Source organism: Oryzias latipes, chromosome 8 (assembly GCF_002234675.1).
Source record: "Oryzias latipes chromosome 8, ASM223467v1".
Taxonomy (NCBI): Eukaryota; Metazoa; Chordata; class Actinopteri; order Beloniformes; family Adrianichthyidae; genus Oryzias; species Oryzias latipes.
The window spans coordinates 8,932,662-8,958,128 of NC_019866.2; the positions used below are offsets into that span (position 1 = coordinate 8,932,662).

Consider the following 25,467-nt stretch of genomic DNA (forward strand, 5'->3'; position numbering starts at 1 on the left):
CTGACTAAAAATTCTTTCTGCCTCATGTTGTTGGTTTGTTCGTGAATTTTAAATTCTTTTCTTTCTAAAAAAAAAAAAGAAAATAGAACTTTGGTTAAGGTTATATTCTTTACTAAAAAAAACACATGACTTCCAGCTTCAGGACAAGGTCCCCTCTGGACAAAAATTATCAACTTCGGCAAAACCTTTTTGGCTGAAACTGTTTCACACCTCATATCTTGGACCATTTTCATTTATTAAACAATTGGTGTGCTTCTCTACAGTATGAACCTATTAAATGTAGTCAACATGTATATTACACTGTATTTATGTAAGTATTGTTCTCTTTTCAGCCACACCTTGCATCTGAAATCATTTACGGTAATATAAAAATGTCTGCATGAAAATGTTTACAATTTTACTTCTCATGCTGCTGGTTGTATCTGCTTTAATCAGACACTTATATTTAATGTAGCATCACAAAAATCAACAGTTTATCTCAGACATATGTGATTTTAATCAAAACAATACACAGAGACATTTACCTTAACAAGTTTTAATCAGTAAAATAGGAAATATAAATCAGGAATGTATCAGATGTTTTCCACACGTTTTTCTATCCATTAGACCAGTTCCCAAAAATTTAAAAACTGTGGAGAAAATACCCTGGGATAGTTTCCTGTGAACAAAAGACAAAAGTATTTTCAGAATATATTGTTAACAATTTCCCAAACAGCATATTTTGGCAAGATACTTATTTTAGGTTGGAATAATGTGCAAGCCAACAGTAAAGACTTTTGTTAATTAATGTTTTTTTTAAAGTGTAGCCTGCAATTTTTTATTTAACATTCAAATAAACTGTTAGAGTTACAACAGATGAGGCAGATATTTTAAAGAGGTTTTTGTGTCACGCTGTGTCACAATTAACTAAGCATGCCACATTACATCTCCCAAGGTGAAAAACATTTCAGAGCTGTCAGCAGGCAACAATTTTACTACAGGACAAACTGCACCAAAAAAAAAAACAATTTAGGGTCACATAAAGTCTTTAAACACTTACTTTTCAGGCACTAAAGACCTCAAATTCATGAAGTTGTTACAGGACTGCATCTGCCATGGAATACAAGAAGATATAAAGTCGTGTTTAAAACGAGGTCAACACATTACTGAAGAAATGGGCCAACTACGAGGGCTCACAGACCCTTGCAAATGCTGTGGAAGATCATCTGTCATCATTTTATACCCCTGAAACATGAAACAACACTTGCTGACACTGTCCTATTTTGGTTATGCAGTCTACTCTGTCCCTATCTGAAAATGTAGATGGTCATCAAATAAATTAGACAGGCAGCTGCAAAACATGACCCCCCCCCCCCCCCACACACACACACACACACACGCACACACCAACACGCACACACACACACACACACACACACAGCACTGCTCATTCCTAATTTGTAGACAGAGTTTAGGAGGACTGGTGTCCTGTTTCTGTAAATGCCAGCCAATTCTTCTAGTAAACAACATTACAGACATATTTGAAGCACTCTACTTTCCACTGCTTTTTCACTCTCTTTCTATATATATAGCCTATAAATAAACATAAAGAATAATTTTCACAAATGCTGTTGCAAAACAAAGTTTTAAAAAAAACATTAAAAGTGTGTGATTTTTAGATCTTTTTTTTAATACACTGTTCTCTTTCATCTCTCCTTTTGAAGAGCTGCACTTTCATTTTTTTCTCTATATCTTAGGTTTGAAGTCAACAAGTATTCAGTTTAGGGGGTTGCCAAATAAGCATATTTTAACATAGACCATTTTGATCGTGTATCCAAACGTTTTTGTACTTGAGGTACACCAAATGTACATTGTTAAGTGATGTTGGGGAGTCATAAAAGCTCATTTTCATATGGCTAATGACATATACAGTACAGACCAAACGTTTGGACACACCTTCTCATTCAAATGAATGGGGAGGTGTGTCTGTACTGTATACATATAACTTGCCTCTGGTGGAAGGTTGGCACCAGTGTGTGAACGTGTGTGTGAATGGGTGAATGGGACTGTGACTGTAAAGCGCTTTTGACCTTCGAGGAAGGTAGAAAAGCGCTGTACAAGTATTTGCTGTTTACCATATCACTTAAAACAATATGTTTAATTCAAAGGTGTGTTTTATGTCAACTTTTAAATTCCAGTTATAAAATTATGTAAATCTTAAAAATATTTCAAGAATATCTTATATACCTTAACCCTCTGTCCAATATTAACAAGATTGTAAATATATTCTACATTTAAGAGTAATATCAATAGTTAATGTGCCATCGCAACAATGTCATCAATTACATTGTGCTTGTTTGTCAATAAAATTCTCATCCTGAGTTACAGGTCAGCATTCTGAAATAAAGGAAGAACAGAATATGGGTTCACCGAGATAAGCATCTGTGGCATGAGTTATGAACATAAAAATTGCATTTGTATGATGGCCCCTGTCCTATATTAAGCATCTGTGGCATGAGTTCATTCATTCATTCATCTTCTAATCCGTTTGTCCCTTTTGGGGTCACTGGGCTGCCGGAGCCTATCCCGGCCACTTGCAGGCTGAATGAAGGGGACACCCTGGACATATCGCCAGGGTCTGGCATGAGTTATGAACAAAAATTTACAGTGGTATGATGGCCCCTGTCCTATATTCAGTAGTCTTTGTCAAAATAAGATGTAATATAAAGACTGTAAAACCATATCATAATTCTTTAATTTATCTTATTTTTTTTGGTGCCAGAAATAAAGACAGTGACACTCTCAGTGAGCACACTGGACTGATGGTATATGACATCACCCACAGAATTCTGAATGGTACAAATGAAGCCTAAAGTGGTTTGGGGATGTCACCGCCACCAAAGTCAACAATTTTCTCAAATGGACGATTGGGCAGGACAGTATAAAATGATAGTTTAATAAGTCAACCCAGGGTCCACCTACCTGTGGAATTGCGACATTTAATCCTTCCAGGGTGGCCTTGATTTCAGGAATAGACTGTGAAGGCTTGGAATGGACACCGACTTGGATCAATGCTAAAAACAAACCTGAAGTAGCGAAAGTAGAGCAAAATAAACAGAACTTTTGAGACGAAATCTTAGAATTGGTGATTTTCGAGTTATTGGAAAACGATTATTTTTTTTAATTGACCTCCAGCATTGTTAATCAACTCACCTGTTCAGCATCCTATTTAAGTCCAGGTGTTCATCCTTCTTTACTGAAGCGCTGTGTTTATCGCCCCACCCTCCTCCCCGGCTTCCACCTGCGAGCTCCGTTAGGGTAATTATTACCCAAAAGTTTATGGAAATTTGTCTCATGGAATTGTACAGAATCTTATGCCAAACTAAAGGAATGTGAAATCCTGACTAGACGAATGTGAAATGCAAAGTTAAAGGAATGTGAAATGCAAAGTTAAAGGAATGTGAAATGCAAAGTTAAAGGAATGTGAAATCCAAAGTTAAAGGAATGTGAAATGCAAAGTTAAAGGAATGTGAAATCCAAAGTTAAAGGAATGTGAAATGCAAAGTTAAAGGAATGTGAAATGCTAACTTAAGAGAATGTGAAATCCAAACAAAGTTTTTGAAAGCAAAAGAAAGTATGTGACAGGAAAAATAAAAGATGTCAAATATTATTTTACTGCATGAGTTGTCTGACTGAAATGGGAAAATTAACGTTTTTTTCAAGCAATTTCCCCGAAATTTTCCACACATGCCAATAGCTTAAGTCAGGGGTGTCAAACATGCGGCCCGCATCCGCCCCGACAGATGGTTCAACCCGGCCCAGTCATGAAGAGTACAAATTATAATGTGGCAAGTGGTCGTAGCAGATCAAAAAAAAAAGCAACAACGCCACCCCGGGTACAGGGTCCGGGGAACCATGAAGAGGACACCAATAGGGCCAGCAGGCAGGGCAGAGTCCAGAGGTTCGAGTAACATGGTGGGTACTGCACACTACTGAGATTTATATATTTCATTGCCCCACCAGGAATCCAATGAGCCCTCCGGCCACGCACCCTGACCGTAAAGGTTTTTGGAGGGCCCGGTTCGTCCTCCTGGTGACACTGCTGCAATGCCACTGTAGCACCGACGAATTATATTAATCCCAAGAATGCCTGGAGCTTGGGAACCACCATCCCCAGGGAGGTCCTTCACTACCAATACCCCACATTGTGGCATGGACTTGCCACAGAGCTTAACCTCCAGCTTTAAATAGGCAATATAGGGGATTGAGAGTGCATTGGCAGCTCGTAACTGCAACTAATTGCAAGATTGGAGCCTTTCAAGCCCCCAAGAACCAAAATGTTCCTGGAAAAAACCTTCAGTGATGGTGGACACCATAGAACCAGTATCCACTAAACAGGGCACACAACTACCCCCCATGGTTACATTCAGGTAGGGGCAGGACGAGATTAGTTTTGGCACCTCTACATGGTCACCTGAAGCCACAGAGCATGGGTTTTGGCTCTGCAACTCGTTGGGCACTACTTTTCCGCTGAGGGACCAGATTGGGTCGGGCTATCAAGCTTCTGGACTGACTTGACCACCCGGACACCATCACAGTCCTGTGCATAGTGACCAAGCTGTTGACACCGTCTGCATCTTACCCGACTAGAGGTTGAAGGACGGGTGTTATTGGAGTTCTGCAAGAGTGAGAGGTTTTGGGCGAGCTGACTGATCTGCTGTTGTTGCAGTTTCAACATCCCCATAATGTCACTTAATGCGGACTCCTGGGGCTGGTCTGGCACCATCTGGGTACTCCTGACACCATTTTGGATACCCAGCGCTGAGGGGACAGAATGACTTCGGTTTCGTCCGTCACCTGGCAGCCCCTTGCGCTCCCACCTGATTGCCTCCCCCCTGACCTCCAGCATTGTAGTAGTGGGCTGTCTCCGAGCGAACTGCTTCAGTTCCCAACGCAAGTTACCATCCAAAACATGTTCGATAAATTGGTCACTCAACAAAACCTCTTCATTATGAAATTCATTAGGTGCGCGTGCCTTAACAGAAGCCATCAGGCTCATTAGGAAAAGGAAATTTCAAGGAAAATTCCTGCACCCTCCTGTTACCGTTGTGAGGAGAAAGCTTCCTGTAAAGCCACATATGACTCTGTGAATCCATAGAGTTCCTGCAAGACAGCTATAATTCTAGCAGGATCCTCTTGCTCACAGGCGGAACTTTATCTCCTCACGTGCTTCTCATTCTAGGTAATCAAATAAATAAAAATGCTTGGCCAGATAAGTTAAAGTGTCAAGCCCTCATACAAGCCTGCACTTTTTTGAGCCATTACGCTAGGCCTATGCCTGTTCTCCCCCTAAACATGAGGCATTTCCTGTCTCTGGAAACATATCAACCGCTCCACTACTACTATTGCTAGGACCAGGCAAAACTACATCTGGCTCCTGCCGCAACCTCTCATTTTCAGCAGTTAATTGGGCCACCAAATCCCTTAATTGTTAAAGCTGTTCCTCCATCATACAAACACAGTGTGAAACAGCAACCAGAGACCTTCAAAGTAAAACACTAAAAATGACTGGGCAACCCTTAAAATAAGCCCACTGCTGCTTTGTTTGGCTTAAGTAAAAGAATAAAATATAAATACACGAACAATACAAATAAATCTAAAATAACAACTTTGAACACACGTTTTGGCCAGACACTTTAAGAGATCCAACCAACGATGCCACCTTGTGGCAAGTGGTTGTGGCAGATTAAGAAAAAAAACAGGGTCCAGGGAACCCAAAGCGCTGCAACACAGGCATGCAGATTATTGTTTAAAATGAGGCCAAGACGTGGTACCAGTTAAATTTAATTTTATTTACAGTAAAATGTATTAAAAACAAGGAACTCAATCTCACTGGGGAGGGAGAAATGGGAGGAAACCCTTCGAGCGCTGGTCCGACCCACGTGGAGGAGACTGTAACCAAAATAAGACAGAAAAACACCCCACTCTGCGGCATACACACGTGGAAAAATATATATACATATAAACTAAATCCAAACACGCCCCAATTGAGCCCCCACTGTTGTCGCCCGATGCTCTGTCTCTGCACTCGGTCCTAAGGAAAGAAGGGAAAAAATATATATATGATAAACAAGGGTCAGCAATATTGTTTAAAAAGAAAAACAAAAACACAAACAATGCCTACCCTCACACCAACACACTAAAAATAAAAAAAACTGGTAAAAACAGAATAACACCATAAAGCCAACAGGTGAATAAAGGAAAAAAAACAACACAGCACAGCACAGATCCTTGGGAAGGGCGTGACAACTCTTAGCAGGTCTTAAGTTCAATGGAGCAAAGAAGGGTTGACACCGCTCTGTTGGCTGCAGCAGAGGCCAAGAAGTTGAATGTCTGGGTTCGGAGTGCTGCCTGAAGCCTACTGGCAGGAGCTGGAGCACCGAGGCCTAGAGCTAGCAGCCACTGGCTGAAGCAAAGTGTAACTGCTGTGTGATTAAAAATCAGGAAAGCCAAACAAAAGCAGCACTGTGCTTCTGCTGTCCCTGAGCAGCAAGGAGAAACTCACGCCTTAAACTCACTGGGGCGGATGCTAGAGCTCTTTTCCCAGCAAGAAGCACAGAGGGTTAGCCACCAGGAAATGGGTGGGGTTTGAGCATCACACACACACAAGTGATCAAGTGCTGGGCCAAACCATTTTTATCCTGCTCCCAGGTAATTAGGGGGATTGCCTGCAGCTTTGCAGCATTGTCCTGCTACAATAAGGATGTTTCTGGTCCATTCCTGTGGCGAGATGATTTTTTAAAGAAATAACCGAAATGCGCAATTCCACCACTATGGGGGAGCAAAGGAAAAGCAAAACAGGTGAAACAGCATATCTCTGCACATGTCAAAAGCGAAACCTAACCGCTCTGTGTCTGGGTAAGATGCAGTTTGGTTCCGCGTGAGCCTCACCACTGCTACATAGCTTGCCAAAAAGAAAAAAAGGTTGAAGTGGAGGTTAGAGCTTCAAGGAAAAATGGACAAAGTTTTATTTGTTCACACAGCTGAATGCAAAATCGGCATACTTGGTATGTTATCAACGGGTCGCAGTGCTCAACAAATATAACATCAGCACCACTATGAGACTGACCATGAAGAAAAGTTTCACCATTTGCAAGGGGAGTTAAGAAAAGAGAAGATTGATAAACAACCGTCTGCATTTACTGCAGCCGTGACATTGCTGATGGAGCAGTGATAGAGCAGTGATAGACACCTTATTGCAAACAAGTTGAAGCAAACATCCAAACTAATTTCGGATGGTGAACTGATTGTAAAATGCTGAAGGCTGCAGAAGTCTTGCGCCCAAAAAAGCAGATGACCTTTGCCAACATGAGTCTGTCATGGATTACGACTGCAGATTCAACATCTCGGAGGAGACTTGGGCGCCAAATGAAGGAATCCAGTCATTTATTGCATTTTTGGTCGCTATTGATGAAAGCGCATATACAGATATTGCAAAACTGTGGATATTTTTTAGAGGTTTTAAAGAAGCGTTACAGCGGAGTTTTTTGAGTCGATGGACACAACAGCTGATGACATAATCAGCTCTCTTGTTACTGCACCAGACGATGTTGGAGTGAACTGGTCATGTGATGTTAGTCTGGTCACTGATGGCGCCCCATAAAAAGGTCAGGAAGGAGGCAGGTGTTGCCACAAAATTCAGGTTTGCAAATTTGCATTATTATGGCAGGTGTTTCCTTTTTGTCCGTAGCCCCTCTAGAGTTTATTATCGGGATTGCTTCAGTGTCAGATGTAAAATATTCAGTCTGTGTAAAATTGAATAAACCGTTTTTTTTTAAGTGAAATGCATTCATTTACTTTGAGATCCATTGGCCTCTGTGAATGAACGTGTAATAATGACTATTATATTTGGGGGCTATTTGCGGCCCCCAAGATGATATTTTGCGGCCCCCGACTTATTATGAAAGTTTAATGTTAATGCGTCCCTCCTGTTTGAATGAATGAAACTTCTACAGTGTTGTGCGCGGTCCTGACGAACCAACCAATCACAGTTGGGTATATGACTCCTGGGGGCGTGACAATGACCGGGCTTGAAAGCAGGGGAACATTTAGGGAAACCTGACAGCCCCCTACCCGGACCGCATTTAAGACTTTCCTACTTTCCTTTTTAGAACGTATATATTATTCATATGTAATTTTCTAAATACATCCAGTCAGTGCTGAACTTGTTTCTGGGTTGCTCGGATGCGGAAGAAGGTTGAGGCTATGGTTACAGTTACGCACAGTGATGTATTAACCCCAACCAAACGGTTCTAGTGCGCGGCTGTGACTGCAGCCCACCGCTCACGCCGGAGATGGGTCGCTGCGGAGAATAAATGCCACACACCTACATGCGTGACAGCTAACAGGGTTTTAACATTAAATACGTGTGAGCAACAACAAGTTTTAGTCTTAGACACACTAAAAAATACGTGTGGAAAATGCAACGATAGGCGAGTTTGAGATGAACCAGCGCCCCACCTGGATCGTTGGGGAGACCAGGCGGGGAGGGGGGGGCTGGTGAGAGATGAAGGTGAACGCTGAGCTGTAGCGAGCCTGAAGGAGAACAGGAAGTTGTCCTTTATATTCAATTTAGTTTTAATATGCCTCTCCCCCTGTGTTATTACATCTTTTATAATTATTTGAATGTATGTACCGGTAGCCTTTTTTTAATCAATAGATATCTGAAACGATTTTAATTGGTCACTCAACTACAGAAACCATCGGGACACCGTTTCCCATAATGCAATGTTTTGTAGTCAATGGTAGTCACTGCTTTAGAGCCAGACGTGTTATTCAAAGTTGGTTGACGACGCTGATTACCATACTTTTAGGGGTGGCGGAGTGGGTAGTACGGCGGGCCAAAAAATGCCGCTCGTGGCTAGGGCTGTGACCATAACCGCATCACCGCATCAACGCGGCGGGGATGACCTCATCACCGCATCACAGCACTTTTTTTACGCACATTTTTTTTTTTACGTTTTGCATATGGTGCGTGATTGGAACTATAATAAACACATTAAACGCATTCATCTTTGCTGATAATTTCCTTTTTCTGCTAGTCCTGTGTTCAGACTTTCCTTCTTTATTTCAGACTTTTCTCTCCTTTTCTCCCACCGCGCCTGTCACTCTCTCTCGTAGGCGCGCGCTCTCTACCTCTGCGCTGCACGTGACACGCGGCTCCCTTTACAGTTACACAAACAGGCGCGCTTTCAGAAGCACACATCCTCATTCTACTACAGAAGTTTCCATCTCGCAAGGAAATACGACAAATTTACTGTTTTCTAATAATTTCCATATTAATTTAATAATTTAATTTCCATTGTATTCATTTCCATTACAAGCTTCGTGCGTTCGTAAGTGCGCGACACGGCCGCCCACTGTAGGATTTTGTGTTGGGGGGGGGGGGGGGTATTACTGTTCTCCTTCACTCGTAACACCAAACATGAACGCGCGCAGTTAGATTTCCATGAATAGCACTACATGTTTTGTTTGGGAACTATTTTTTGCAGCGTAACGTTACGTGTCTGTATAAACAAAGGCGGAGCCTCCTGCCCCTTGTTCTTCATGGGTGTCAGGCTTCATGGCTACCGGAAAGGTGAAAGTGTCTGCAGTCCGCTTAATACTGGGAAATACATAATATTCTGAGAAGATGTCTGTATCAGACAGCACAGGTGAAACTTGCGTGCAGCTCCAGAGCGGTCCGCTGCATAAGAATCAACACACACCCCCAACACACGTGTGCACACCTTTCTCCTACACCTACACAAGGCGCTCCGCGCTCACACACACAGTCAATCTACAACACCTATAGTTAGTTCACAAGTTAGATATGTAGTTGTTAGTTGTTACTGTTATTTGTTAACAAAGAATAGTACGTTGTAATTGTATTTATTTCCGATGTGGCCGCCGGGGGATTTTGTGTTTTGGGGGGGGCTGTGGTTAACTGCGACACCGCGCCCCCTGGTGGTTCATCGCCGCGGTGATCAAAAATTCGACACCGTCACAGCTCTGCTGTGGCTATAATTAATTTTAGAATTAAAAATACTTTTTTTTTTCATTATGTTATCATTCCAAGTAGAAAACCGACGGCATTTCACCAATCCTAGTTTCCTGTGTTTTTTCATTCATAAGCTAAAAATGTAACTTAAAAACATTAAGTTTTGTTAAATCTGGAGAATTAAGGTGGTATTTGTGGGTTTACCCACATAAATGCAAACATAAAGAAGTTACTTTGTGACCCTCAGAGGGTATCGCTCTTGTTTATTATTTATTTTTAAACAATCGTGATGTTTTTTAAAATGTTTTTACTGTATTCATGTATGTATGTACATTATCTGGTTTCTGGAGAACTTTGTAAAAAGCTGGTTAAAAAAAAAAAAGTTCAGATGGCCAGTGAACCAGGGCTGTGAAATACTAAACTAAGCAACATTTCAGCCCTGTGGCGTCAATGAAGAGAAAGCAAGAAAGCCCTCGACCCTTTGACCCATTGGAGGTCAAAGTGCACAAAAGTCAAGATTAATCTTTTATTTATAACACAACCCAGAAACTTTAAGAAGCTAAAGTGTGAAAATCAAATAAGTGACCACCTATGACCGGTATGGAAGGCGTTGCTAGCTTTTGCATCATAACTGCTTGACCGGAAAGATTTTCCTCCAAAAGATCTAAACGAACAGTAAGGTGATTTTTATCTATAAGTTCCCAGAGATGGTTTTGCAGCAATTGAGTTAGCTAATAAATGTTTTTGAACAAAATGTTGAAAAGAAAACATAAAAAAGCACAGGTACAAGTAAAAAATCACTATAAAATCACCACCCAACCACACTTAGAAGGGGTTTAAAAACAAAACATAAATGCAAAAAAAGGATTATCTAAAGTGAAACACCATCGATAGTCACACAGGCTGTCCAGTATTTATCATCTTGTAATTAGCAGTGAGTCAGAGTCTTTTCCTGCAGCGACGGACAAACTACACCCTCAAACAGTAAAGCATTCTATTAGAGTTACTAACACTCTCACATTACTGGTCAATTAAAAGCTAGTAGGGAATATATATAAATACATACTGTATAATAAAAAACAGACCTAAAGATTTTACACCACTGACATACAACCAAAATATCATTGATTAAAGGGTAGCCATTTGGTTTTAAAATTGAAGTAGAACCCCAAAACGGATGAAGACAATAAAAAACCCAAAAAGCCATAATGATCGTAAAAAACTTTTAATTGTGGTGCATTTTTTAAAGCAAAAAACTTTTTGGAGCAATATTTGCAAGACAGTTCAAAAGTAATTGAACGGTTCTGTTATTTTGCCCTTTTGGTCGTTATTTGAGTGTCCTATTCATTTCTCCTTAGACTTCAATTAAGAGTAGCACAAATTCTGGATTTCTGAGAAAAAATACATAAAACTGATTGTATTTGGAAGACAAACTAAAGACAAATAATATTTTAAATGTCAAATTCATATTGCAAGCCTCTGTAAAGTTAGGCTGTGGTGTTAACAACATTTCTAAATCTGTCCTATAAATAAACAGTTCTTTCTATGACAAACAGGACTCAGTGCTCCCTGCCAAAGCTGGATTTATTTCAGAGCACAGTAACGCCATCATCGTTACCTGCCAGAAAGAGAATTATAAGCCAAGCCCACACTAAACTTGGCAGCCATAGACAATCCTGGACATGTTTCCAGGTTGCCTAATTCTTAGAAATTGTATTACTGTCCGCATTTTGAAAAATAACAATTAGACACAGTTTATTACTTTGTCTTTATTTTGCTACTTTTGGTTGGTGTGAAATTATGTCAGCTGCCAATTCTGCATGAATTTCATTCCACAGAGATATACAACACTTATCCAGTGCAAATGGAAAGACCATCAACTGGAATATTATTTCAGATGCCATGGCCTTTAATGTCCAGTAACTAAACACCACTGGTATCCCAATCTTTTTTTGAATGTAGATCTTTAATTTTCCCTGTTGTATTAAAATCAATAGGACATAAAATAAAGAATCTTTAAACATTTTTTTCCTAACAGGATTCACATAAGAAAGATACTGCAAAAAAGTAAGGTAATGTGAATCTAAAAAAAGGAACATAAATCAATAATAATAATTATGCATTTTTATATTAAAGAAAAAAATTAAAAGTGTACAACTTTTTCTACTAATATTAATCAAAATCATGGGAGATTTATGACTTTTTTTAAACTGGTAAATTATTCAAAAACTGAAATGCAATAATTTGAAAAGAAAACGTAAAAAGCTGTGACATTATTATTATGATGTTTATTAAACATTCTTAAAATAAACAAGCACTTAAGTGTATTATATTATATGAAACATGAAGCAGAAATATTTGTTTATTTTTGACTCCTTTGATATCAAGCAGCAAGGTGTCAAGCTTGCATGACCAAATCTAGTAGGGGGCTTTTGCTGATAAAGCAGAGATGCAGCATATAAGAACGGCAGTCATGGGGCATGTGCTCTAATTGAAAGGCATTTCAGACAGGTCAGTGCAATAAACTCTCCAATTTTTCCGTAATTCTATATGGTATGACATCATCTGGTTGTTCATTTAAAAAAATAATTGTGTTCAAACTAAAATTATAAATTTTTTGATCATGTTATATAAATGTTAGCATTAAGAGGTAAAAATGTTGGTTTTGAAATGTGTTTATTTTGCAATTTATAATTTAAGGGATCATATAAAATTTAGGCAAAAAATACAAAACTGAACTTCTTCATTCTTTTTTTTTTTTTTTGCAGCATTTTGATATACTGATACTCATCATACCAAGGGTTTCCATCTGCTGAGGTACACTATATCAGACAGAATGTTGTTTTTTTCCTGCTTTGAAGAAGCTCTCAAAGAATATTTTTTCCTAATCTGTAGGCCCCACTAAAAGTGCCATCATGAGTACGGATGCTGAAATGGAGCAGTATGGCCCGGCGGCCATCTACCTCCGGAAGCCAGAAAGGGAGAGGATTGAGGCCCAGACGGCACCATTTGATGCCAAAACGGCTTTTTTCGTTGTTGATGCAGATGAGATGTATGTCAAATGTAAACTAATCAAAAGGGAGGGTGGAAAAGCCACTGTGGAGACTGAAGGAGGGAAGGTAAGAAAAAGAAAAACAGAGATTAATATTAAATGCACAATGTGGGTCAACTTAGTTTATCACTTCTTTAATATGAAAGGGCTTTCATGATGTGATATTATGTGAAATCTTTTGAATATACAACTTAAACTATTATTCTACAGACTGTCACTGTGAAAGAGGATGATATCCATCCCAGAAACCCTCCAAAGTTTGATAAGATGGAGGACATGGCCATGATGACCCACCTTAATGAGCCCTCTGTGCTGTTTAACCTCAAAGAGCGTTATGCATCATGGATGATCTATGTGAGTTTTAGTTTATTTGGTTTTACTTTAATTTACAATTGCAATTGCAATTTTCCATTTTAGAAAAAAAACAAAATAATGTTTTGTTTTCTCTTATAGACCTATTCTGGGTTGTTCTGCGTGGTCGTGAATCCATACAAGTGGCTTCCTGTGTATGATGCTCAATGTGTGTCAGGATACAGAGGAAAGAAGAGGATTGAGGCTCCGCCCCATATCTTTTCCATCTCTGACAATGCCTATCAATTTATGCTCACAGGTGAAACTGAACAACAAACATAATAACAAGTTTGTGTTTGTCATAATATGGGAAAACTTATGTGACCATTGTGTGTTTGCTTGTTTAGATCGTGAGAATCAGTCTGTCCTGATTACGTGAGTATTAGACATATTTAAATACAAAATATTTGTCAACTTAAGGAAACTTACCGTAAAGGCATAAAATGTGAAATGTGTACCCCAGTGGAGAATCTGGTGCAGGGAAGACTGTCAACACCAAGCGTGTCATCCAGTACTTTGCAACAATTGCTGCTCTTGGTGGAAAGAAGGAGCAAACCCCTGGAAAAATGCAGGTGAAGTCACCGAATTAGTCTATGTTTGCTTTAAAAAATGTGATTGCATAGGCATGTAATGTAAAAGTATCCTGTATCCTTGCAGGGCTCGCTTGAGGACCAGATTGTTGCTGCCAACCCTCTGCTGGAGGCCTATGGTAATGCCAAGACTGTGAGGAATGACAACTCCTCCCGTTTTGTAAGTGTTTGAATTAATCTAATGGTTTGAAAATATGAGTCACTTTCTTCTTACATGCAATAATGTTTATCATTATGCTGTTCAGGGTAAATTCATCAGGATTCACTTTGGTTCCAGTGGAAAACTGGCTTCAGCTGATATTGAAACTTGTAAGTTAACAGAGAAACAAGTGGCATGAAAAACAGTCTCTATTGGTCTTTAACATGTACTTCTGTAGCTAATTTGTATTTCAGAAATACTGACTTTTTTTTTAACTGGTTGATTGCAGATCTGCTGGAGAAATCTCGTGTCACCTTCCAGTTGTCTGCTGAGAGGAGCTACCATATCTTCTACCAGCTGATGACGGGCCACAAACCTGAGCTCCTGGGTATGATATTATAAAACTTGTATATATAGAAACTCAACATTTATCAACCGCATAAACATTGATTTTTCTCTTTTAGAGGCTCTTCTCATCACCACCAACCCATATGACTTCCCAATGATCAGCATGGGTGAAATCACTGTCAAGAGCATCAATGACGTTGAGGAGTTCATTGCAACTGATGTAAAACAAATACTTTATACTTGTTCATAAATTATATTTTGAAAAAGACCAGAAAGATTAATTTGTACTTGTGATGTGCAATGCAGTTGGCCATTGATATTTTGGGCTTTACTGCTGAGGAAAAGTTAGGCATCTACAAGCTGACTGGTGCTGTGATGCATCATGGTAACATGAAGTTTAAGCAGAAGCAGCGAGAGGAGCAGGCAGAACCTGACGGCACTGAGGGTAACTGCCAATTTACCACAGTTCTCATAATGTCAGAGATAAAATAAAATTTCATACATTAGCACATTTATTTCTCTTTTCTTCAGTGGCTGATAAAATTGCCTACCTGATGGGCCTAAACTCAGCTGACATGCTGAAAGCTCTGTGCTACCCAAGAGTCAAGGTTGGAAATGAGATGGTCACCAAAGGTCAGACCGTCCCACAGGTAAATTTGAGAATATAACGTGGCCATTGACATTAAATACAGCTCATATTGAATGTTCAAATAAACTCTTTATTTTCCAGGTCAACAATTCTGTCAGTGCTCTGTGCAAGTCTGTCTATGAGAAAATGTTCTTGTGGATGGTCATCCGCATCAACGAGATGTTGGACACAAAGCAGCCAAGACAGTTCTTCATTGGAGTGCTGGACATTGCTGGATTTGAGATCTTTGATGTGAGTTGCAGCTGAGAAGATTATAGAAAATGAAGGAATTCAAGCTGATTGAAATGTTCCCCTACATTTACTTACAGTTCAACAGCTTGGAGCAGCTCTGCATCAACTACACCAATGAGAAACTGCAACAGTTTTTCAACCACACCATGTTTGTCCTGGAGCAAGAGGAGTACAAGAAAGAAGGCATTGAATGGGAGTTCATTGACTTTGGCATGGACTTGGCTGCCTGCATTGAGCTTATTGAGAAGGTGATGAACCATTTAATTACTTGTGTTTTTAGATCAACAAAGTTGAGGGGGAGGTGTTCAGCTATTTTAACATGAACTATTACTTTTTCCAAGCCAATGGGCATCTTCTCCATCCTTGAAGAGGAGTGCATGTTCCCCAAGGCTTCTGATACAACTTTCAAGAACAAGCTGCATGATCAACATCTTGGCAAGAACAAGGCATTTGAGAAGCCTAAACCTGCAAAGGGAAAAGCTGAAGCTCACTTCTCGCTGGTTCATTATGCTGGAACAGTGGATTACAACATCACTGGCTGGCTGGACAAAAACAAGGACCCACTGAACGACTCAGTGGTGCAGCTCTACCAGAAGTCTTCAAACAAACTGCTGTGCTACCTCTATGCAGCCCATGCATCAGCTGAAGGTAAGAATGGAAGTCACCAGATAAAAACTGACTTACAAAATGATTTGTAAGCGCTTTATGTAAATACTTTTGTCTTAATACTGAGAAATAACCTTTATTTTTATTTTTCACAAAATATTGTATGAACATGTGATTTATGTTGTCTATGTTCATTTTTGAGAGGTACTGAAGTTCAGAGAGGACGTATAAGTTTAAACGAATTCATTCATTTCATACTTAATTAATCACATAATGAGGAAATAAAAAAATGTGATACAATTATCATGTCAAGTTTGCACCGTTTCCTTCCAAATTAGCAATTATTTTTATATGACTTGGGTAATGTTGTCACCCAAAAAGTGTGGGTATTCAGCCTGCTCATCTCTGATTACCTTAACACATTCATGCGAGACAAGATTAAACACAAACAGTTCTGCCATTTTTCATTCAGATCTTTGTTTTTTTTAACAGACGCTGGTGGTGCCAAGAAGGGTGGTAAGAAGAAGGGTGGCTCCTTCCAGACTGTGTCTGCTCTTTTCAGGGTAAGTCTTCCGAAATATTTTTATTTGAAACAATATAGCAGTGGTGAAAAAAAGACCTCTTATGTCATAATATGGACCCACAGGAGAACTTGGCCAAACTGATGACAAACTTGAGGAGCACTCATCCCCACTTTGTGCGTTGCCTGATTCCAAATGAATCAAAGACCCCAGGTTAGAACCCTACAGTGCTAATGTTTGACCTAATTCTTTTAAAATTTCAGTACATATATTGTGAACTTAATTTTTTTTCAGGTCTTATGGAGAACTTCTTGGTCATCCACCAGCTGAGGTGTAATGGTGTGCTGGAGGGCATCAGAATCTGCACAAAAGGTTTTCCTGGCAGAATCCTCTACGGTGACTTCAAGCAGAGGTAAAACCTGGATTTATGTAAAAGGGAATCAGTGTAAATGAATAAACAAATCTACTGTTGTCCATCAGATACAAAGTTTTGAATGCCAGTGTCATCCCTGAGGGACAGTTCATTGACAACAAGAAAGCTTCAGAGAAGCTGCTTGGCTCCATTGATGTTGACCACAGTCAGTACAAGTTTGGACACACTAAGGTATCATTTAAAGAAATGTTGTTAACAAGCTAACTTTGCAAATACAATAAGTAATTCATGTGCATACTTACTGAATTTATTGTCCGATGTCAATCTCAGGTGTTCTTCAAAGCTGGTCTGCTGGGTACACTTGAGGAGATGAGAGATGAGAAACTGGCTTCACTGGTGACCATGACTCAGGCTCTCTGCAGAGGATACGTTATGAGGAAGGAGTTTGTTAAGATGATGGAGAGGAGGTAAAAAAAATTAGAATTTTTAAAATATATTTAATGGCAAGTTTACAGCGGAAAATGTTTGTATTATAATGTACACTGTGTATTTGTGCAAACAGAGAGTCTATCTACACCATCCAGTACAACGTCCGTTCATTCATGAATGTGAAGAACTGGCCATGGCTCAAACTCTACTTCAAGATCAAGCCTCTTCTGCAAAGCGCTGAGACTGAGAAGGAGCTGCAGGAGATGAAAGGAAACTATGAGAAGATGCAAACAGACCTGGCTGCTGCTTTGGCCAAGAAGAAGGAACTGGAGGAGAAAATGGTTTCTCTGCTGCAGGAGAAAAATGACCTGCAGCTTCAAGTGGCTGCAGTAAGTTAGAAGTAGTTGTGTGTGCAGGATGCTAAACATAAACATAACAAATCCAAAAGAACCATTAATGCTTTTTAATGTTGTTGTAGTAACATGCACTTCACCTGTCTGTAACCATAGGAAGTTGAGAATCTCTCCGATGCTGAGGAAAGGTGTGAGGGACTCATTAAGAGTAAAATCCAGCTGGAGGCCAAACTCAAAGAAACCACTGAAAGACTGGAGGATGAAGAGGAAATCAATGCTGAGCTGACTGCTAAGAAGAGGAAGCTGGAGGATGAATGTTCTGAACTGAAGAAGGACATTGATGACTTGGAGCTCACCCTGGCTAAAGTGGAGAAGGAGAAACATGCCACTGAAAACAAGGTTAATGTCAAACTAATGTACACATTTTATATAAATTCAAATTATAAAATTTGACCTTTTATGGTATTCTAAGGTGAAAAACCTGACTGAGGAAATGGCTTCTCAAGATGAGTCCATTGCAAAGCTGACCAAGGAGAAGAAAGCCCTCCAAGAGGCCCATCAACAAACACTGGATGATCTCCAGGCAGAGGAAGACAAAGTCAACACTCTGACCAAAGCCAAGACCAAGCTGGAACAGCAAGTGGATGATGTAAGAAAAAAAACACATTTTGAATTTTCCCAAAGGACAATGTGTATAAAACATATAACAATGAAATATCTTTATCCGGTAGCTTGAAGGTTCATTGGAACAAGAGAAGAAGCTCCGCATGGATCTTGAGAGAGCCAAGAGGAAGCTGGAAGGAGATCTGAAACTAGCCCAGGAATCCATAATGGATCTGGAAAATGACAAGCAGCAGTCTGATGAAAAGATCAAGAAGTATGATAATACATTTTAATTACTTAGAAAAACCTAAAAACAGTTTTTATCCGCTCTGAAAAGTTTGTAAAAGTTTGTCCATATATCTTTTGAAGAAAATATAAAGAGACATTCTTCATAAAACTACAATGTTACTTTCATGCATTGCATTTTAAACAAACACATTAGGAAATACTTCAAGACTGTCAATAAAGTCCATTTTTAATTTCATTGTGAACAGGAAGGACTTTGAAATCAGTCAGCTTCTTAGCAAGATTGAGGACGAACAATCCCTTGGTGCTCAGCTTCAGAAGAAGATCAAGGAACTCCAGGTACGGTTTCTGCAGCCAATCTTGGCTTTTATGTGGGTCATTATAACAGACTTTCTACTTGTGAAAAATATGAATACTTTTGTTCTCAAAGTTTTAATTGTTGTTTTGAAAGACACCTTGAACATATTTATGTGGACTTTAATTTTAGGCTCGTATTGAGGAGCTGGAAGAGGAGATTGAGGCTGAGAGAGCTGCTCGGGCCAAAGTAGAGAAGCAGAGAGCTGATCTCTCCAGGGAGCTTGAGGAGATCAGTGAGAGGCTTGAAGAAGCTGGAGGGGCAACAGCTGCTCAGATTGAGATGAACAAGAAGCGGGAAGCTGAGTTCCAGAAGCTGAGGAGAGATCTTGAAGAGTCCACGCTGCAGCATGAAGCTACTGCAGCAGCTCTCCGCAAGAAGCAGGCCGACAGCGTTGCAGAGCTGGGAGAACAGATCGACAACCTGCAGCGTGTCAAGCAGAAGCTGGAGAAGGAGAAGAGCGAGTACAAGATGGAGATTGATGATCTCAGCAGCAACATGGAGGGTGTTGCTAAATCAAAGGTTTTTCTTTGTTCATTCTTTTAAATGTGCTTTCTCAACATATAATTTCTAAATTAAACATGTAATTTTTCAAGAGCAACTTGGAGAAAATGTGCAGAACTCTGGAGGATCAGCTGAGTGAGCTCAAGGCCAAAAATGATGAAAACATTCGGCAACTGAATGACCTGAATGCACAGAGGGCAAGACTTCAGACCGAGAATGGTCAGTCACTTGTAACAGAAAAAAGTCCCTTTTTGGAGAATTTCAATTAACCTAACCTCTTTTAATTTTAAATTCCTAGGTGAATTTGCTCGCCAGCTCGAAGAGAAAGAAGCTCTAGTTTCTCAGCTGACCAGAGGCAAACAGGCCTTCACTCAGCAGATTGAGGAGCTGAAGAGACTTGTGGAGGAGGAAGTGAAGGCACGGGAACCTTTGACTACTGATTATATTCTTAGTTGTGGTATTTTACAGAATGGTGAGACTGGCTGGTCAACTACTTAGAAATAATTTCTCTGATTCTGTCAGGCCAAGAACGCTCTGGCTCATGGTGTTCAGTCAGCCCGTCATGACTGTGATCTGCTCAGAGAGCAGTTTGAGGAGGAGCAGGAGGCCAAGGCTGAGCTGCAGAGAGGAATGTCCAAGGCCAACAGTGAGGTGGCTCAGTGGAGAACCAAATATGAAACTGATGCCATCCAGCGCACTGAGGAACTGGAGGAGTCCAAGTTAGTCAAAGCAGTTCATCATTTCATCAAACTATTCTGTCTCTCACTTCTTTGAAAACATAAACACCAACCATTTGCTGCAGGAAAAAGCTTGCCCAGCGCCTGCAGGAGGCTGAGGAGTCCATTGAGGCTGTGAACTCCAAGTGTGCCTCTCTGGAGAAGACCAAGCAGAGGCTGCAGGGTGAAGTGGAGGACCTCATGATTGATGTGGAGAGAGCTAATGCTCTTGCTGCAAACCTGGACAAGAAACAGAGAAACTTTGACAAGGTACCATGTTCATCTGACAGTTAAAAAAAGTAAAACATGTTGGGAAGATACACTTACTTTAGTAACAAACCTGCAACCAATGGATAACCTGTAGGTCCTGGCAGAATGGAAGCAGAAGTATGAGGAGAGCCAGGCAGAGCTTGAAGGAGCTCAAAAAGAGGCTCGCTCTCTCAGCACAGAACTGTTCAAGATGAAGAACTCCTACGAGGAGGCCCTGGATCAGCTGGAGACCATGAAGAGGGAGAACAAGAACCTGCAGCGTATGTAGTCCCCTAAAAAACCCATACATGGAGATGTGGCTACAAGGGAACTTTTAACAAAAAGTGGACTTCATCTGAAGCTCTAAAAATAGATGAACTTTCTGCTTTATTCACCTTTTTCTTTGTAGAGGAGATCTCAGACCTGACGGAACAGATTGGTGAGACTGGAAAGAGCATCCATGAGCTGGAGAAAGCCAAAAAGTCTGTGGAGACTGAAAAGAGTGAAATTCAGACAGCTTTGGAGGAAGCTGAGGTAAAACGTCTTCATCTGAGTACTGACAACCACTAAAATGCCAGCACACATTTTGGTTAACTGCCTGATATGATTATTGGAAATGACTTATTTTGATGTCTGTTTGAAATTATTAAGGGCACTCTAGAACATGAGGAATCAAAGATTCTCAGAGTTCAGCTTGAGCTCAACCAGGTCAAAGGTGAGATCGACAGGAAGCTGGCAGAGAAGGACGAGGAGTTGGAACAGATCAAGAGGAACAGCCAGAGAGTGATTGACTCCATGCAGAGTACTCTTGATGCTGAGGTCAGGAGCAGAAATGATGCCCTGAGAGTCAAGAAGAAGATGGAGGGAGACCTGAATGAGATGGAGATTCAGCTCAGCCATGCCAACAGGCAGGCTGCTGAGGCCCAGAAACAACTCAGGAATGTTCAGGGACAACTCAAGGTGAGTTTGAAGACACTTTAAGTGCATTCAAGTGTTCATAGTATAGAAAAGGAGTTGTGTCTCTCTAACCTTTATTGATGTTTTCAGGATGCCCAGCTGCACCTTGATGATGCTCTGAGAGCACAGGAGGACATGAAGGAACAGGTTGCCATGGTGGAGCGCAGGAATGGTCTGATGTTGGCTGAGATTGAGGAGCTGAGAGCCGCTCTGGAACAGACAGAGAGAGGACGTAAAGTGGCTGAACAGGAGCTGGTGGATGCCAGTGAACGTGTCGGACTGCTTCACTCCCAGGTTGATATTTAACGAAACAGTTAAAAGCTGGCTACAACTAGAGAATCACTAAACTCTGTTATCAATTCCTCTTTTCAGAACACCAGTCTTCTGAATACCAAGAAGAAGTTGGAGTCTGATCTTGTCCAGGTTCAGGGTGAAGTGGATGATGCTATTCAAGAAGCAAGAAATGCAGAAGAGAAAGCCAAGAAGGCCATTACTGATGTAGGTTCTTCATTGTTTCTCATAATACATTGATATAGATTTGCACAGGTCTTGTTTATGCTCCCTTCAATCTATAATTTAAAATGACATTTAATTCAGGCTGCCATGATGTCTGAGGAGCTAAAGAAGGAGCAGGACACCAGCGCTCATCTGGAGAGGATGAAGAAGAACCTAGAGGTCACAGTGAAGGACCTGCAGCACCGTCTGGATGAAGCTGAGAACCTGGCTATGAAGGGTGGAAAGAAGCAGCTCCAGAAACTGGAGTCTAGGGTATGAGATTAATATGCTTTGCATTTGTGTTAAATAAACTGTAGAAAGGATTGTACCCTAAATAAAAGCAAAACATTTTTTTAATTATCTTTACACAGGTGCGTGAGCTGGAGAGTGAAGTTGAATCTGAGCAGAGACGTGGAGCTGATGCAATCAAAGGAGTTCGCAAATATGAGAGGAGAGTGAAGGAGCTCACTTATCAGGTACATACCTAATTTCACTTCTAACAACTAAAAAAAAAGATTTTGTGTGTAAGTATCTGTTTTATTTTTATTTATTTACCCAGACTGAGGAGGACAAGAAGAATGTGGCCAGGCTTCAGGATCTGGTTGACAAGCTGCAGCTCAAAGTCAAGGCTTACAAAAGACAGGCTGAGGAAGCTGTGAGTAAAATAGTTTTAAAAGAATGACAATTTTGCAGTGACAGACATGAAAAAAAAACTTATTTTAATGTAATTTTACACAGGAGGAGCAGGCCAACACACATATGTCAAAGCTCAGAAAAGTCCAGCATGAACTGGAGGAAGCTCAAGAACGTGCTGACATTGCAGAGTCCCAGGTTAACAAGCTGAGAGTCAAGAGTCGTGATACTGGAAAGGTAAATGATAATGCATTATGCAATACAAACCCTCCAAAACATTGATTTTTCACCTGTTTATAATCTGCACATTCTTTGTTGTTTAACCTTTTAGCATTAACATCTAATTCAACTTCATGTGTGACTGGTAATTTTTGTGATTTTTCTTTACAGTCTGAAAGTGCAGAATAAGGTCAAGAAGATCCAGAGGGAACATTATAACAGTATTTCTGAAACATGAAACAGCTGTTGAACAGATTTTCCATAAAATGTGAATAAAGTTTGCATTTGATCATAATCTAAGTTCTTCTTTTCATTATTTACTTCTTAATTGGTTTCCAAATATTTAGTTCATTGTTGTGAGTTGTCAAAAGACAGCCAAGCCACAAAATAAAATAGCTGAGAGGGCATTCTAAGACACACACAAACAGGTGCAAAGGAGTTGTAGCAGGCTTACTGGTGCATTCAAAGTAAACCCTGGCTGTCAATTTGTCAAAATTTAACATTGCGGGAAAATGGCTAGCATTTTGTAATACTTTATAATTCATATGGATCAGAATAAGAGGACTATATTTTACCTGTTATAATATCTCGGCTGTATCTCAACAGTTTACTGAAGTTTAGTTAAATATGAGTGAAATTAATTGTTTCTTTCCAGTCTGGTACCTGAAGAACTTAAAAAGAACCCCTGATAATAATAAAATAGGTTGTTTTTTGTTGTTGTTTTTTGGTCTGTGGGTGGAGGGAGTATCGCCTAAATGATTCTGCTCAAAAGCTATTCAATCAGTCTTTGCACAGTCTTTTTATTTTATTTTATCTTTCACCTGTTTTTTAGTCCATTCATTTTTTAAACCAGTTTTGTCTTGGTCAGGGGTCTTTGCAGCCTACTCAAGCTACTTTGATCCAGAGGTAGGGTACATATAGAACTGCCAGTCTATCACTTGTCCCCACAGAGACAAATGACCAAAGGAACAATTAAGAGTCACTATCTAACCTATGAAAGATGTTTTTGGACTGTGAGAGGAAGCTTCTGTGGCCATAGAAACCCCTGACATGCTTGGGCAGAACATGCAATTGACCCAAATGGAATTCGAACTGGGTCCTTCTAACAATTGCGATTACAAGTGTAAAATATCTTTGATCGGATTAAAATCAAACTGTGTACATGGGCCCAGCAAAACCTTATCCGATTATAACAAACTTTTACATATGCCACAATGTCAGTCGGAATAAATCATTTGGAGATCCACAACACTATCTAAAACAGTGTTTTTCAACCAATGTGCCGCGTCACACTAGTATGCTGTGGGAGATGGTCAGGTGTTCAATCATTCATTCATTCATCTTCCATTTATACCTTTCGAGGTCACGAGGGCTGCCGGAGCCTATCCCGGCCACTTATGGGCGAAGGCAGGGGACACCCAGGACAGGTAGTCAGTCTGTTGCAGAGTCACACATATCACACACCCATGCACACCTATGGACAATTTGGAGTGACCTATTAACCTATGAAGCAAGTATTTGGATGGTGGGAGGAAGCCGGAGTCCCCTGAGAAAACCCATGCATGCACAGGGAGAACATGATTGAAGTTCTGGGACTTGAACCAGGGGCCTTCTCGCAGTGAGACAAGAGCACTAACCACTGTGCCACCGTGCAGCCCCATGGTCAGGTGTGCCACAGGAAATTAACCTCTTTCACTGATCTAAAAACATTAACTATCTTCAGGATATCAGCTCTTTGTTCATCCAAACAGGCCCTGATAAAACACTGAGGGGTTAGGAAAATGTAAGATCGTTAAAGACGTCTTTCTTTGTGTTTATTTGATTCTATTAAAGACACCTTGATAAGAATGACGGTACCGCGATTTAGCCGCAGCTTCAGACGTTTTTGGAAAAGCCCCGTCCCTTTAACTGTCTCCACCAATCATTCTTGGAGGCTTAATCTTACGTCATCAGTCTGACCGCAGTTTTGCACCACATCTCCCATGATGCATTGGGTTAAAGTGACAGCATCTCGGGTGAGGAGGGTTGTAGAGGGTAGGGTTATGGGGGGGGGCTGTGGGTACGCGGCGATCTCTGGGTTGCTCTGGTCGGGTGCCGGGGCTGGCTTGCGGATACGGGGCGCCGGTCGGGTGGTGGGCGGCTCATGGGTTCTCGGGGCCCAGGCCTCGCCCTCGGTGTCCTGTGGCCTGGGGGCCGAGGGCGCTCCTTCCCTCTCCTGGTCTGGCTGGTCGGGCTTGCGAGGATCTGGTTCCCCTTATGAACACACGGTTCAGTTCGGCAGCATGCATGTATCTCCACCACCATGTGCACGTGCACACTGCCACACTGCTCCCTGTCTGCTTCATCCCTTCTCCTAACCCACAGATGGACAGACATTTTCCACTCATCTTCGTATCAGAATTTCACCTTTGATGTAATATTTGTCTTTCCAGCAGATCTGGTATAATTGTTACAACTTAAAACAATAACTTATTCAAAACAGTAATTGTATCCCCCACTTTCTCACCTCTCTTCCCTTTACTCTCTTCCACCACCCCCCCCTTACATTCTTGCCCACGCAAATAGCCTTCAGCTCTAATCTGTTTGATCAGCTGTAGGACAGAACAAGTTAAAAAAAAAAATTTAAAGTGACAGCATCTCAGCGCACAATGAGTCTTCCCTGTTAAATGTCTTGAAACCACAACGAACGCACATCAATTTTTAAATTTTCTTGATGAAATCATTGGTCAAAAGATTAGTTTTAGTAAATTTGTGGGAATAACATCAGGCTTTATTTTGTCTGGACATAATTGGAAGCATGAATTCACATGAATGTTTACACGGTTTCTTA

General features: G+C 40.6%; 1 protein-coding gene and 1 long non-coding RNA gene across 2 annotated transcripts; one reads left to right on the forward strand and one right to left on the reverse strand.

Moving 5' to 3' along the window:
- Positions 1–516: 516 nt before the first annotated feature.
- Positions 517–1,329, reverse strand: LOC105354541. Its single transcript, XR_909137.3, has 2 exons — positions 1,040–1,329; positions 517–658 (listed from the first exon to the last, which is right to left on the reverse strand). It is a non-coding gene; the product is annotated as an uncharacterized LOC105354541 (long non-coding RNA).
- An 11,604-nt stretch (positions 1,330–12,933) lies between these two features.
- On the forward strand, positions 12,934–22,826 carry LOC101163903 (myosin heavy chain, fast skeletal muscle). The gene is made up of 39 exons (XM_023957481.1): positions 12,934–13,137; positions 13,281–13,424; positions 13,524–13,680; positions 13,769–13,796; positions 13,885–13,993; positions 14,079–14,171; positions 14,257–14,320; positions 14,440–14,538; positions 14,615–14,718; positions 14,805–14,943; positions 15,030–15,148; positions 15,229–15,378; positions 15,456–15,626; positions 15,720–16,026; positions 16,477–16,547; positions 16,631–16,718; positions 16,800–16,917; positions 16,986–17,109; positions 17,209–17,345; positions 17,441–17,696; positions 17,817–18,059; positions 18,133–18,309; positions 18,392–18,537; positions 18,758–18,848; positions 18,997–19,386; positions 19,461–19,587; positions 19,667–19,785; positions 19,891–20,087; positions 20,171–20,354; positions 20,449–20,614; positions 20,743–20,867; positions 20,985–21,293; positions 21,381–21,584; positions 21,663–21,788; positions 21,888–22,058; positions 22,157–22,261; positions 22,345–22,440; positions 22,524–22,655; positions 22,809–22,826. Exons 1-39 carry the CDS (start codon positions 12,934–12,936, stop codon positions 22,824–22,826), a joined length of 5,808 nt encoding a protein of 1,935 aa, XP_023813249.1.
- The last annotated feature ends 2,641 nt before the right edge of the window (positions 22,827–25,467 follow it).